The sequence below is a fragment of the Scyliorhinus torazame genome, chromosome 12 (assembly GCF_047496885.1).
Source record: "Scyliorhinus torazame isolate Kashiwa2021f chromosome 12, sScyTor2.1, whole genome shotgun sequence".
Lineage (NCBI taxonomy): Eukaryota > Metazoa > Chordata > Chondrichthyes > Carcharhiniformes > Scyliorhinidae > Scyliorhinus > Scyliorhinus torazame.
Window position 1 is genome coordinate 78,651,631 of NC_092718.1, and position 13,491 is coordinate 78,665,121.

The following is a 13,491-nucleotide window of genomic DNA, read 5'->3' on the forward strand; positions in this document are numbered from 1 at the left end:
CCAAATTCTCCCCATTCTCTGTAGGAGTGAGTCCCACATTCTCCCCACTCCCTGTGGGAGCGAGTCCTACATTCTCGCCACTCTCCATGGGAGCGAATCCCAAATTCTTGCCACTCTCTGTAGGAGTGAGTCCCACATTCTCCCCGCTGCCTGTGGGTGCAAGCTCCACATTCTACCCACTCCATGGGAGCGAGTCCTACGGTTCCCCCCACCCATTGGTTCCACAGGCTCATCACTCTTTGAGTGAAGACGTTTCTCCTTATCTCAGTCCTAAATGGTCTACCCTGCATCCTGAGACTGTGTCCCCTGTTTCTTTATTCCCAACCAGGGAAAACATCCTCCCTGAATCTAGCCGATCCATCCCAGTTAGAATTTTATGCGCCTCAATCAGAACTCTTCAGATCCTTCTAAATTCCAGTGAACACAGGCCCAGTCAAACCAATATCTCGTCATAGGACAGCCCCGCTAACCCTGATATCAGCCCTGTGAACCTCTGCTGCACTCCCTCTATGGCAAGTATATCCTTCCTTAGGTAGGGAGACCAAAACTGCATGCAATACTCCAGGTGTGGTCTCACCAAGGCCCTGCATATCCCAACTTCTGAACTCAAGTGCTCTTGAAATGAAGACCAACAGCCCATTTGCCTTCCTCACTGCCTGCTGCGCCTGCCCCTCCATTGACTGGTGTACAGGAATTTCAGCTGTATTGTATTATATGGACAGCATGGTAGCACAGTGGCTAGCACTGTTGGTTCACAGCACCAGGGACCCAGGTTCGATTCCGAGCTTGGGTCACTGTCTGTGCGGAGTCTGCATGTTCTCTCCGTGTCTGCGTGGGTTTCCTCTGGGTGTCCTGGTTTTCTTCCCCAAGTCCCAAAAGGCGTGCTGGTACGTAATTTGGACATTCTGAATTCTCCCTCTGTGTATCCGAACAGGCGCCAGAATGTGGCAACTAGGGGCTTTTCACAGCAACTTCATTGCAGCGTTAATGTAAGCCTCCTTGTGGCAATAATAAAGATTATTATTATATATTTGGTTAAAAGCCTGGGGTATTGTGTGTATGACCGCTGCAGTCATGCTTTAAAAAAATCCTTGTTTGAAAGGCGGTCGGCATTTTGGAGAGAAAAGTGTAATTAAAGCATCATAAAAGTTTGGGCTAATGGACTGTTTTTTTAAAATAAAAATGAGGTTCCATCGGGAGTAGATAATTAGATTTAACTTAATAAGATGTAGTTAATGTGGGCGCTAGGGGCTGGAGCAGTCAGGTGTTGAGTTGTCAGTTTTGAAATTCACTTTCCTGTGTATGTGGACAGACAAGTAGCTTCTCTGAAAACAGTGAGTTTTCATCTGTCTGTGGTACAGGAGCACTTTCTCCCAAAACAGTGAGTCAAATATTTGCCTGTGAACAGGACAGGAGCAATTTCTCAAGGCCTGGCAGGTTAAACAGGAGTCTGAGACAGGCAAGAATCTGCAGGCTGTTTTCTGACTAGATTTCTCTCTCTCCAATCAGTCTTTTAAAAGGAATTCTATTCAAGTGCCAAGCAAGTATTCCTGAGTTAGCTAAATGTATTTAAAAGTGGGTTTTGACTTGAGATGGGGTTTGCTTGAGTGGAGAAAAAGATAGCAGTGAGAAATTTGTGTTCAACATTGTTTAATGGGCAATTGTAAGCTTTTTTCTTTATGATGTTAAAGTTCATAATACTATGTTAGTAATAAAGTTTATATTAAAATACCAAATCCCTATTTGTGCGTGGAATCACTCCAGGAGCACAGTAGCCTTTTCTCACAGTTTCACAAATATACAGGGTTTTTGTCCTGTATCTTAGCAACTTTTGGGGTCTGGTCCCGCATTGTAATGCTTCCTTTCTGTTTCCCACATCCACGTGTATAATACCTGCTTTTGACTTTTCAGACTCTCCCAAGGAGATATCTGTGAGGATCAACGGGACCCAGCAGGGGGTCCGAGAGGGAGACAATGTCACATTAACCTGCTTCTGCAAGAGTAACCCACCGGTCACCAACTACAGCTGGTTCCACGTTCATGACAAGGCGACGGAGTTCGTAGGAAGCAGCAAGACCCTGAACCTAGGGATCGTGTCGCGGGATAACGATGAAAGCTCATACAATTGCAAAGCGGAGAACGAGCTGGGTTCCAGCAGCTCCCCCCTCTGGCAGCTCAGTGTCGAGTGTAAGTGTCACAGGCTTCAAACAGCAGCTGCATTTATATATCGCCTGGAATGTACTAGAATGGCCTGAGTCCACCTCCAAGGCGGTGTTGCAGAACAATACTTGACCCAGTTTCACATGAGCAGATCAAAGGGACAGGCGACCAAAATGTCCGTCGAAGTAGACGGTGTTAAAGGGCATCTTAAAGCTGAAGAGAGAGAGGGCGGTGTGGGCTGGAGGGAGGGTGGTGGGGGGGCTGGAGCGGAGGGAGGTGCAGGGGGGGGGGGGGGGAGGGGGGGGGGAAGTGGTGGAGAGGTTGAGGGAGGGATTTTCAGAGCTTAGAGCCCCCAGGCAGCTGAAGGCACGGCCGCCAAAGGCGGAGTGATGGGAATCGGAGGATGCTCAAGAGGCCAGAATTGGAGGAGCGCAGAAATCTCGGAGGGTTGAAGGAGCTGGAGTTGGGTGCAGAGATAGGGAGGGTTGTAAGGGTTGGAGGAGGCGACAGAGATAGGGAGGGTTATAAGGGTTGGAGGAGGCGACAGAGATAGGGAGGGTTGTAAGGGCTGGAGGAAATTACAGAGATAGGGAGGTTGGAGGCTGGAGGAGGTTGCAGAGATAGGGAGGTTGGAGGCTGGAGGTCGTTACAGAGATAGGGAGGGTTGTAAGGGCTGGAGGAGGTTACAGAGATAGGGAGGATTGTAAGGGCTGGAGGAGGTTACAGAGATAGGGAGGCTGGAGGAGGTTACAGAAATAGGGATGTCATGAGTTCGCCATGCAGAGATCTGAAAACAAGGACAGGAATTTTACTTTGCAATTTTCTGGATTGTTAGCCAGTCTGTGATGGTTTGATTCAGGATATGCGGGGGGCAGATGTTTGGATGAGTTTACGGTAGGAAAAAGCCTCTGACCGTCCACCCTGTCTATGCCTCTCATAGTTTCGTAGACCTCTATCAGGACTCCCCTCAGTCCCCATCTTTCCAGTGAAAATAATCCTAGTTTATTCATAGACAACACCCTCGAGACCAGGCAACATCCTGATGAACCTCTTTTGCACTCTCTCCAAATCATCCACATCCTACTGATAATGTGGTGACCAGAACTGCACACAATACTCCAAATGCAACCTTACCAACATTTTATATAGCTGCAACATGATTTCCTAACTCTTGTACTCAATGCCCTGGCTGATGAAGGCAAGCATGCCATATGCCTTCATAATCATCTTGGACACTTGTGTTGCTACTTTTAGGGAACTGTGGACCTGCACGCCCAGATCCCTCTGTATGTTAATGTTCCTAAGAGGGGGGCAGCACGGTGGCACAGTGGGTTAGCCCTGCTGCCTCACAGCGCCGAGGTCCCAGGTTCGATCCCGGCTCTGGGTCACTGTCCGTGTGGAGTTTGCACATTCTCCCTGTGTTTGCGTGGGTTCACCCCCACAACCCAGTGTAGAATAGGTGGATTGGCCACCCTAAAGTGCCCCTTAATTGGAAAAAATGTTCCGAAGGGTTCTGCCATTTACAGTAAATTTGGTGGGAAAGTATGACATGTCCAGGACCTGCAGAATCAGAGCCAAGGTAGGCGGACAGGTACCAGAAGTTTCAAACCAGGGGATGCGGTATACTTCGAAGACTTCGGGGATGATGCCAATGGATCCCAGGAACAGTGGTACAGTGGACCGGATCAGTTTTGTACCAGGTAAAGATGTGGGCACGGACCTTGCTGAAGCACCTTAACCACCTCTGGAGTAGAGGCCCAACGTTAGGCCACACCCCACCATAGGAACCGTCTTCCAGCCGCGTTGCCTCGCCACATGGCGGCCTGGAGTTGTTGCCTCCTGGGGGCCCCCACACCAAGATGTGAGAAGTGGTAGACTTCGAATTGGAAATGAAGACCCAGGAATATGATGGCTGTTTTGTTATGCTCTTGTTGTAGCATAAGCTGCTTCCTTGATGTGCACTCTGACAAAGGCAGGTTCAGACTTGGAGATAGCTTCAACACGTTTACTGAACTATTAACAATTCTCCTACTTGGATTCGACTCTACTGTTAATCCTGCTATAGCTACTCAGGCTGACGAACCAGTCTGCTGCAATCCATGTGGTGGGAGTGGTGTTCAATCAACCCTGTGTCTGGACTCACTGAGTGTCTCCACTGGAAAGAGACTGAGCATGTGTGATGTATCCTTTTATATGGGTTGGTGTAATGCCCCCCTGTGGTAGTGTCACCTCTGTGTGTATCGTGACTGCCCATTGGTCGTGTCCTCTCTTACTGACCTATTGGTTGACTGTCTGTGTGTCATGTCTCTGGTGCTCCTCTAGTGTCTAGCTAGGTGTAGTGTATGTACATTAACCCCTTGTGTACTTACAGTGATGTATATCGCCACAATGGCGACCTGGTCAGAGTTCAGTCGGCACTGGGGTAGGCTCCCCCGACACAGCCCCGCACCAGAAGTGCAGCTTCGGGCGAAGAGGAGCAGACATCCTTCCAAGAGACCTACAGCCTTCGGGGCGAGGAATGTTAAATATCCCCCCCACAAGACCTAGAGGGACAACCCTATTAAGCTCCCCATGAGCCTCATGGAGTATAAACTCCCCTGCTGAGGGGCGGAGGCTAGTCAGCGAGATATGTAACTCAGGATCTTAAAAGCACCCAGTAGGAGACGAGCTACAGAGTCCAGACTGGGGCTGGGACTATTTCTCGTAAACACTTTACTTTGGCCATAAAGCATTCATTTGGATCTCCTTTCCAGACTCCTCTGTGACTACTAAACCAGGGACAGTGTAGAGGGAGCTTCACTCTGTATCTAATCTGCACTGTTCCTATCCTGGGAGTGTTTGATGGGGTAGTGCAGAGGGAGCTTCACTCTGTGTCTAACCATGTGCTGTACCTGTCCTGGGAGTGTTTGATGGCGACAGTGTAGAGGGAGCTTTACTCTGTATCTAACACCGTGATGTACCTGCCCTGAGAGTGTTTGATGGGGACAGTATACAGGGAGCTTTATTCTGTATCTAACCCCATGCTGTAACTGCCCTGGGAGAGCGATGCACCGTCAATTACCACAAGACGAGAATGGTGGAACAATCGAGGCTTTATTGAACAAGATGTTGTGCCTCCTGTAACTGGAACAAGAATGGCTGCAGCGCCAGAGAGCACACACTCTTATACGCTGCCTGCTGGGCAGAGCCAGCAGGCAGGGATTTACCATTGGACCTCTATTATACGTGCAGTGCCATAATACATATAATATACCACTAGTGGTGACTACCACATTCACCCCCTATTAAAAAAATAGTCCGGCGGGGGTGGTGGAAACATTACAAGTTAAGTCTGTCAGGCGGCCTTGACCCTCCTCCGCAATTGCCTCAGTCCTGGTGGTGATGTGGGCGCCGACTTGGTCACCTGTAACTCCGGGAGCGTTTTGTCCTCATCTTCGTCACCCCTGAGTGGATCCAGTGGGAGGACGGATCCTCCTGGGATGGGGGCTGCGGTGAGGTTCACTGGAGGGATGATGAGCGGCGCAGAGGTGAATGAGGCACCAGAGGGGCGGGGGGGCGGTGTCAGGTCGTGGGTCGTGGGTGGGGATCCAGCAGGTGCCAGGTCTCAGAGGGAGACTGTGTCCTGGTGCCCGTCGGGGTTTGCCACGTAGGCGTACTGCGGGTTTGCATGTAAGAGGTGGACTTTTCCGACCAAGGAGTCTAACTTATGGGTCCACACATGCTTGCGAAGGCAGACGAGTCCAGGAACTATCAGCCATGTTGGGAGCGAGACCCCGGAGGTGGACTTCCTGGGCAAGGCAAACACACGTTCATGAGGGGTCTCATCAGTCGTGGTGCTGAAGAGTGAAAGGATGGAGTGGAGCGCGTCGGGGAGGACCTCCTGCCAGTGGGAGACCAGAAGATTTTTAGACCGCAGGGCCAGCAAGACGGCCTTCCAGACTGTCCAGTTCTCCCTCTCCACCTGCCCGTTTCCCCGCGGGTTTCAGCTGGTCGTCCTGCTCGAGGCGATGCCCTTGCTGAGCAGGAACTGACGCAGCTCATCGCTCATGAAAGAGGATCCCCGATCACTGTGGATATGGGTGGGGAAACCGAACAGAGTGCAGATGCTGTGCAGGGCTTTGATTACTGTGGCAGAAGTCATGTCGGGGCATGGGATGGCGAAGGGGAACTGGGAGTACTCATCAATCACGTTCAGGAAATACGTGTTGTGGTCGGTGGAGGGGAGGGCCCTTTGAAGTCCACACTGAGGCGTTCAAAGGGGCGGGAGACCTTCACCCGGTGTGCTCAATCTGGCCGGTAGAAGTGCGGCTTGCACTCTGCGCAGACCTGGCAGTCCCTGGTGACGGTCCTGACCTCCTCAATGGAGTAGGGCAGGTTGCGGGCCTTGATAAAATGGAAGAACCGGGTGACCCTCGGGTGGCAGATGTTGTGGAGAGCCCGATGTCAGTCCACTAGTGCGCTGGCACATGTACTGCGGGATAGGGCATTAGGGGGCAAGTTGAGCTTCCCCGGGCGATACAAGATCTCATAATGATAGGTGGAGAGCTCGATCTTCCACTTCAAGATCTTGTCATTTTTGATTTTGCCCCACTGCGTATTGTTAAACATGAAGGCAACCGACCGTTGGTCAGTGAGGAGAGTGAATCTCCTGCCGGCCAGGTAATGCCTCCAATGTCGCACAGCTTCCACAATGGCTTGGGCCTCCTTTTCGACATAGGAGTGCCGAATCTCGGAGGCATGGAGGGTGCGGGAAAAGAAAGCCACGGGTCTGCCCGCCTGGTTGAGGGTGGCGGCCAGAGCCACGTCCGATGCATCGCTCTCCACCTGAAAGGGGAGGGACTCATCGACCGCATGCATCGTGACCTTGGCGATGTCCGCCTTGATGCGGTTGAAGGCCTGGCGGGCCTCAGCCGTCAGGGGAAAAACTGGACTGAATGAGTGGGCGGGCCTTGTCTACATAATTAGGGACCCACTGGGCGTAATAGGAGAAAAACCCCAGGCATCGTTTCAGGGCCTTGGGGCAGTGGGGAGAGGGAGTTCCAGGAGGGGGCGCATGCGGTCAGGGCAACAACATAGGCAAGTCTAGGAAAGAGGACCTGTTTAGAGATTATAAAGAGCTAGGATTCAAATTAAAAAACAGGTCCTCAAGGGTCATAATCTCCGGATTACTGCCCGAGCCACGTGCAGGGAGGCAAGAATAAGGGAAGTTAACACATGGCTGAAAGAGTGGTGTGGGAATGAGGGGTTCCTTTTCATGGGACACTGGCATCAGTTTTGGGACAGGGGGGACCTATACCGTTGGGATGGTCTCCACCTGAACCGAGCTGGGACCAGTGTTCTGGCGAAAAGAGTAAATAGGGTGGTCAATAGGACTTTAAACTAAAGATTGGGGGGGAAGGGAAAGTCAGGGAACCAAGAGGTGAAGTAATCAGCGGGGAGCGTAGCTGCTTAGGAATACAAAACAACACGAAAAGACAAAACTCAGGAGAGGTTACGATAGTCCCCATCCCACAAAATATGACACAGTGTATGGAAAGGCTCAGTAAACCAAGGTCCACCACACTAAGAAAACAAAAAGGGACGGTCAATAGAGAATTAAAGGTGCTATATTTAAATGCGCGCAGCGTACGGAACAAGGTAGATGAGCTTGTGGCCCAGATTGTGACTGGCAGGTATGATGTGGTAGGCATCACAGAGACATGGTTGCAGGGGGTTCAGGACTGGCATTTAAACATCCAGGGATTCACAACCTATCGAAAAGACAGAGAGGTGGGCAGAGGGGGCGGGGTTGCCTTGTTAATTAGGAATGAAATTAAATCAATAGCACTAAACGACATGGGGTCGGATGATGTGGAGTCTGTGTGGGTAGAGTTGAGGAACCACAAAGGCAAAAAAACCGTAATGGGAGTTATGTACAGGCCTCCTAACAGTGGTCAGGACCAGGGGCACAAAATGCACCACGAAATAGAAAGTGCATGTCAGAAAGGCAAGGTCACAGTGATCATGGGGGACTTCAATATGCAGATGGACTGGGTAAATAATGCTGCCAGTGGACCCAAGGAAAGGGAATTCATTGAATGTTTACAGGAGGGCTTTTTGGAACAGCTTGTGATGGAGCCCACGAGGGAACAGGCCATTCTGGACTTAGTGTTATGTAATGAGCCAGACTTGATTAAAGATCTTAAAGTAAGGGAGCACTTAGGAGGCAGTGATCATAATATGGTTGAATTCAATCTCCAATTTGAAAGAAAGAAGGTAAAATCAGATGTAAAGGTGTTCCAGTTAAATAAAGGTAACTACAGGGGCATGAGGGAGGAACTGACGAAAATTGACTGGGAGCAGAGCCTAGTGGGAAAGACAGTAGAACAGCAATGGCAGGAGTTTCTGGGAGTAATTGAGGACACAGTACAGAGGTTCATCCCAAAGAAAAGAAAGGTTATCAGAGGGGGGGATTAGGCAGCCATGGCTGACAAAGGAAGTTAGGGAATGCATCAAAGCAAAAGAGAAAGCCTATAATGTGGCAAAGAGTAGTGGGAAGTCAGAAGGTTGGGAAGGCTACAAAAACAAACAGAGGATAACAAAGAGAGAAATAAGGAAAGAGAGGATCAAATATGAAGGTAGGCTAGCCAGTAACATTCGGAATGATAGTAAAAGTTTCTTTAAATACATTAAAAACAAACGGGAGGCAAAAGTTGACATTGGGCCGCTCCAAAATGACGCTGGTAATTTTGTGATGGGAAACAAGGAAATAGCTGAGGAACTAAATAAGTACTTTGTGTCAGTCTTCACAGTAGAAGACATGAGTAATATCCCAACAATTCCGGAGAGTCAGGGGGCAGAGTTGAATATGGTAGCCATCACAAAGGAGAAAGTGCTAGAGAAACTAAGAGGTCTAAAAATTGATAAATCTCCGGGCCCAGATGGACTACATCCTAGAGTTCTAAAGGAGATAGCTGAAGAAATAGTGGAGGCGTTAGTTATGATCTTTCCAAAGTCACTGGAGTCAGGGAAAGTCCCAGAGGATTGGAAAATCGCTGTTGTAACCCCCCTGTTCAAGAAGGGAACAAGGAAAAAGATGGAAAATTATAGGCCAATTAGCCTAACCTCGGTTGTTGGCAAGATTCTAGAATCCATTGTTAAGGATGAGATTTCGAAAGTCTTGGAAGTGCAGGGTCGGATTAGGACAAGTCAGCATGGATTTAGTAAGGGGAGGTCGTGCCTGACAAACGTGTTAGAGTTCTTTGAAGAGATAACAAATAGGTTAGACCAAGGAGAGCCAATGGATGTTATCTATCTTGACTTCCAAAAGGCCTTTGATAAGGTACCTCACGGGAGACTGCTGAGTAAAATAAGGGCCCATGGTATTCGAGGCAAGGTACTAACATGGATTGACGATTGGCTGTCAGGCAGAAGGCAGAGAGTTGGGATAAAAGGTTCTTTTTCGGAATGGCAACCGGTGACGAGTGGTGTCCCGTAGGGTTCAGTGTTGGGGCCACAGCTGTTCTCTTTATATATTAACGATCTAGATGACAGGACTGGGGGCATTCTGGCTAAGTTTGCCGATGATACAAAGATAGGTGGAGGGGCAGGTAGTATGGAGGAGGTGGGGAGGCTGCAGAAAGATTTAGACAGTTTAGGAGAGTGGTCCAAGAAATGGCTGATGAAATTCAACGTGGGCAAGTGCGAGGTCTTGCACTTTGGAAAAAAGAATAGAGGCATGGACTATTTTCTAAACAGTGACAAAATTCATAATGCTGAAGTGCAAAGGGACTTGGGAGTCCTAGTCCAGGATTCTCTAAAGTTAAACTTGCAGGTTGAGTCCGTAATTAAGAAAGCAAATGCAATGTTGTCATTCATCTCAAGAGGCTTGGAATATAAAAGCAAGGATGTACTTCTGAAGCTTTATAAAGCATTAGTTAGGCCCCATTTAGAATACTGTGAGCAATTTTGGGCCCCACACCTCAGGAAGGACATACTGGCACTGGAGCGGGTCCAGTGGAGATTCACACGGATGATCCCAGGAATGGTAGGCCTAACATACAATGAACGTCTGAGGATCCTGGGATTATATTCATTGGAGTTTAGGAAGTTGAGGGGAGATCTAATAGAAACTTACAAGATAATGAATGGCCTAGATAGGGTGGATGTAGGGAAGTTGTTTCCATTAGCAGGGGAGACTAGGACCTGGGGGCACAGCCTTAGAATCAAAGGGAGTCACTTTAGAACAGAGATGAGGAGAAATTTCTTCAGCCAGAGAGTGGTGGGTCTGTGGAATTCATTGCCACAGAGGGCGGTGGAGGCCGGGATGTTGAGTGTCTTTAAGACAGAAGTTGATAAATTCTTGATTTCTCGAGGAATTAAGGGCTATGGAGAGAGAGCGGGTAAATGGAGTTGAAATCAGCCATGATTGAATGGTGGAGTGGACTCGATGGACCGAATGGCCTTACTTCCGCTCCTATATCTTATGGTCTTATGGTCTTAGGGCTAGGCCCTCGGACTCCATTTTCCACTACATAGCCAAGGATGGCTAAGCGGTTGGTGCGGAACATTTCTCCTTATTGAATGCGAGATTAAGGAGTTTGGCGGTGTGGAGGAATTTTTGGAGGTTTGCGTCGTGGTCCTGCTGATCGTGGCCGCAGATGGTGACGTTATATAGGTATGGGAAGGTGGCCCGCAGTCCGTACCGGTCAACCATTCGGTCCATCTCTCGATGGAAGACCAAGATCCCATTAGTGATGCCAAAAGGAATCCTAAGGAAGCGATAGAGGCGGCCATCTGCTTCGAACGCAGTGTATTGGCGGTCCTCCAGGCAGATGGGGAGCTGGTGATAGGCGGACTTCGAGTCCACTGTGGAAAAGACTCGATACTGTAGTCAATGACCATCCTGTGCTTCTCCCCAGTCTTCACTACCACCACTTGAGCTCTCCAGGGGCTGTTGCTGGCCTCAGTGACCCCCTCCCGCAGAAGCCGTTGGACCTCCGACCTGATGAATGTCCTGTCCTGGGCAATGTACCGTCTGCTCCTAGTGGCGCCGGGCTTACAGTCCGGGGTGAGGTTCGCAAACAGGGAAGGTGGATCGACCTTAAGGGTCGTGAGGCTGCAGACGGTGAGGGGGGATAAGGGTCTGCCGAATTTTAAAGTAAGGCTTTGGAGATGGCACTGAAAATCCAGGCCGAGCAACAGGGCAGTGCAGAGGTGGGGGAGGACGTAGAGCCGGAAGTTGCTGAACTCTATGCCTTGGATGGTGAGGGTCGCGATGCAGTACCCCGGATTTCAAAGGAATGGGATCCGGAGGCCAGAGAGATTTTCTGGGTGACGGGGTGACCGCGAGGGAGCAGCGCCTTACTGTAGTGGATTGGATGAAGCTCTCTGTGCTCCCGGAGTCAAAAAGGCAAGACGTCTCGTGCCCGTTGATCTTCACCGTCGTCGTAGCGGTCGCGAGGTTGCGGGGCCGGTCTGATCCAGGGTGATAGAGGCGAGCTGCGGAAGATGCTGGTAGGTCCCGGGCTGGTCAGCGGTGGCAGAGGTAGCGGTAGGTGATGAACGGCCAGACAAGCAGGGGTCCTGAGGCGCAGTCCAAAATGGCGGTGAAGATGGCGGCACCCACGGGGCGCACATGGCGGACGGCATCAAATATGGCGGCGCCCACGGGCCTCACGTGGCTTGCGAAGAGGAAAATGGCGGCACCCCTGGGTCGCATGTGGGGGGTGTAGAAACGCCGGGCCTGGAAACAGCGACGACCAACCGGGCCTGGCAAACAGAAACAAAATGTCCTTTCTTCCCACACCCGTTGCAGGTCGTGCACCGCACCGGGCAGCGCTGCCTGGTGTGTTTGTTTTGTCAGCAAAAATAACACTTGGACCCCCCAGAATTGGCTGGCTGCCGCGTGGCGCAGGCTTGCGGTGAGCTGGAGTCGGCAGCTGGTGGGGCCCACAATTCCCACGAGGGTGCCGCGCGGTCGGGGGCGTAGGACTGAACATTACGGGAGGCCTCTTCTAACGAATTAGCGAGCTGCCTAGTCCCCGCAAGATCGAGCGTACCCCCTTCCAGTAGCCGCTGGCGGATGTACGCAGACTTCATGCCCGTGACGTAAGCGTCTCTAATTAAACGTTCAGTTTGTTGGACTGCCGAAACTGCCTGGCAGTCACAGTTCCTACCTAGGATCTGCAGGGCATGCAAGAAATCATTCAGAGTCTCCCCGGGGAGTTACTGTCTCATGGCCAGGAGGTGCCTGGCGTACATTTGGTTCACCGGTCGAACGTAATGTCCCTTCAGGAGCGCCATCGCTTCGGAGTAGGTGGGTGCACCCGGATGAGGGGAAAAATATCAGGGCTCACCCGTGTATAGAGGGCTTGGAGCTTCTGCGAGTCCGAGGGTTCTTCAGCGGCTGCTCTGAGGTAGCCTTCGAAGCAGGCCAGCCAGTGGTTGAAAGTGGATGTGGCATTGGCTGCTTGAGGGCTCAGCTGCAGGTGGTCAGGCTTGATGTGGAGATCCATCGTTTAAAAAAATCTTGTTCAATAAATTGATGTACCGTCAGTTACCACAATACGAGAATGGTGGAACAATCAATGCTTTATTGAACAAGATGTTGTGCTTCCTGGTGCTGGAACCAGAATAGCTGCAGCGCCAGGGAGCACACACTTTTATACGCCGCCTGCTGGGCGGAGCCAGCAGGCAGGGATTTACCATTGTACCTCTAATATACGGGCAGTGCCGTAATACATATAATATACCACTAGTGATGACTACCACAGAGAGTTTGATGGGGAGAGTGTAGAGGGAGCTTTACTCTGTATCTAACCCCGTGCTGTACCTGTCCTGGGAGTGTTTGATGGGGACAGTGTAGAGGGAGCTTTACTCTGTACCTAACCCCGTGCTGTACCTGTCCTGGGAGTGTTTGATGGGGACAGTGTAGAGGGAGCTTTACACTGTATCGAACCTCGCAATGTACACAGTACACCAGGTGAGGGGTCACTAACGCCCTGAAGAATTGTGAAAAGGTTTCCAAAGGGCAGCACGGTAGCACTGTGGATAGCACAATTGCTTCACAGCTCCAGCGTCCCAGGTTCGATTCCGGCTTGGGTCACTGCCTGTGCGGAGTCTGCACATCCTCCCCGTGTCTGCGTGGGTTTCCTCCGGGTGCTCCGGTTTCCTCCCACAGTCCAAAGATGTGCAGGTTAGGTGGATTGGCCATGATAAATTGCCCTTAGTGTCCAAAATTGCCCTTTGTGTTGGGTGGGGTTGCTGGGTTATGGGGATGGGGTGAAGGTGTTGACCTTGGGTGGGGTGCTCTTTCCAAGAGCCGGTGCAGACTCGATGGGCCGAATGGCC

The 13,491-nt window shown here is 50.7% G+C and overlaps 1 protein-coding gene across 1 annotated transcript in view; it reads left to right on the forward strand.

Annotated features, from left to right (window-relative positions):
* Positions 1 to 13,491, forward strand: part of LOC140386508 (Schwann cell myelin protein-like) — a 90,632-nt gene that overhangs the window by 60,513 nt on the left and 16,628 nt on the right. The window contains exon 8 of the mRNA XM_072468901.1: positions 1,912 to 2,187. Coding sequence (XP_072325002.1) covers positions 1,912 to 2,187 — 276 coding nt within the window. The remainder of the gene's footprint in view (positions 1 to 1,911; positions 2,188 to 13,491) is intronic.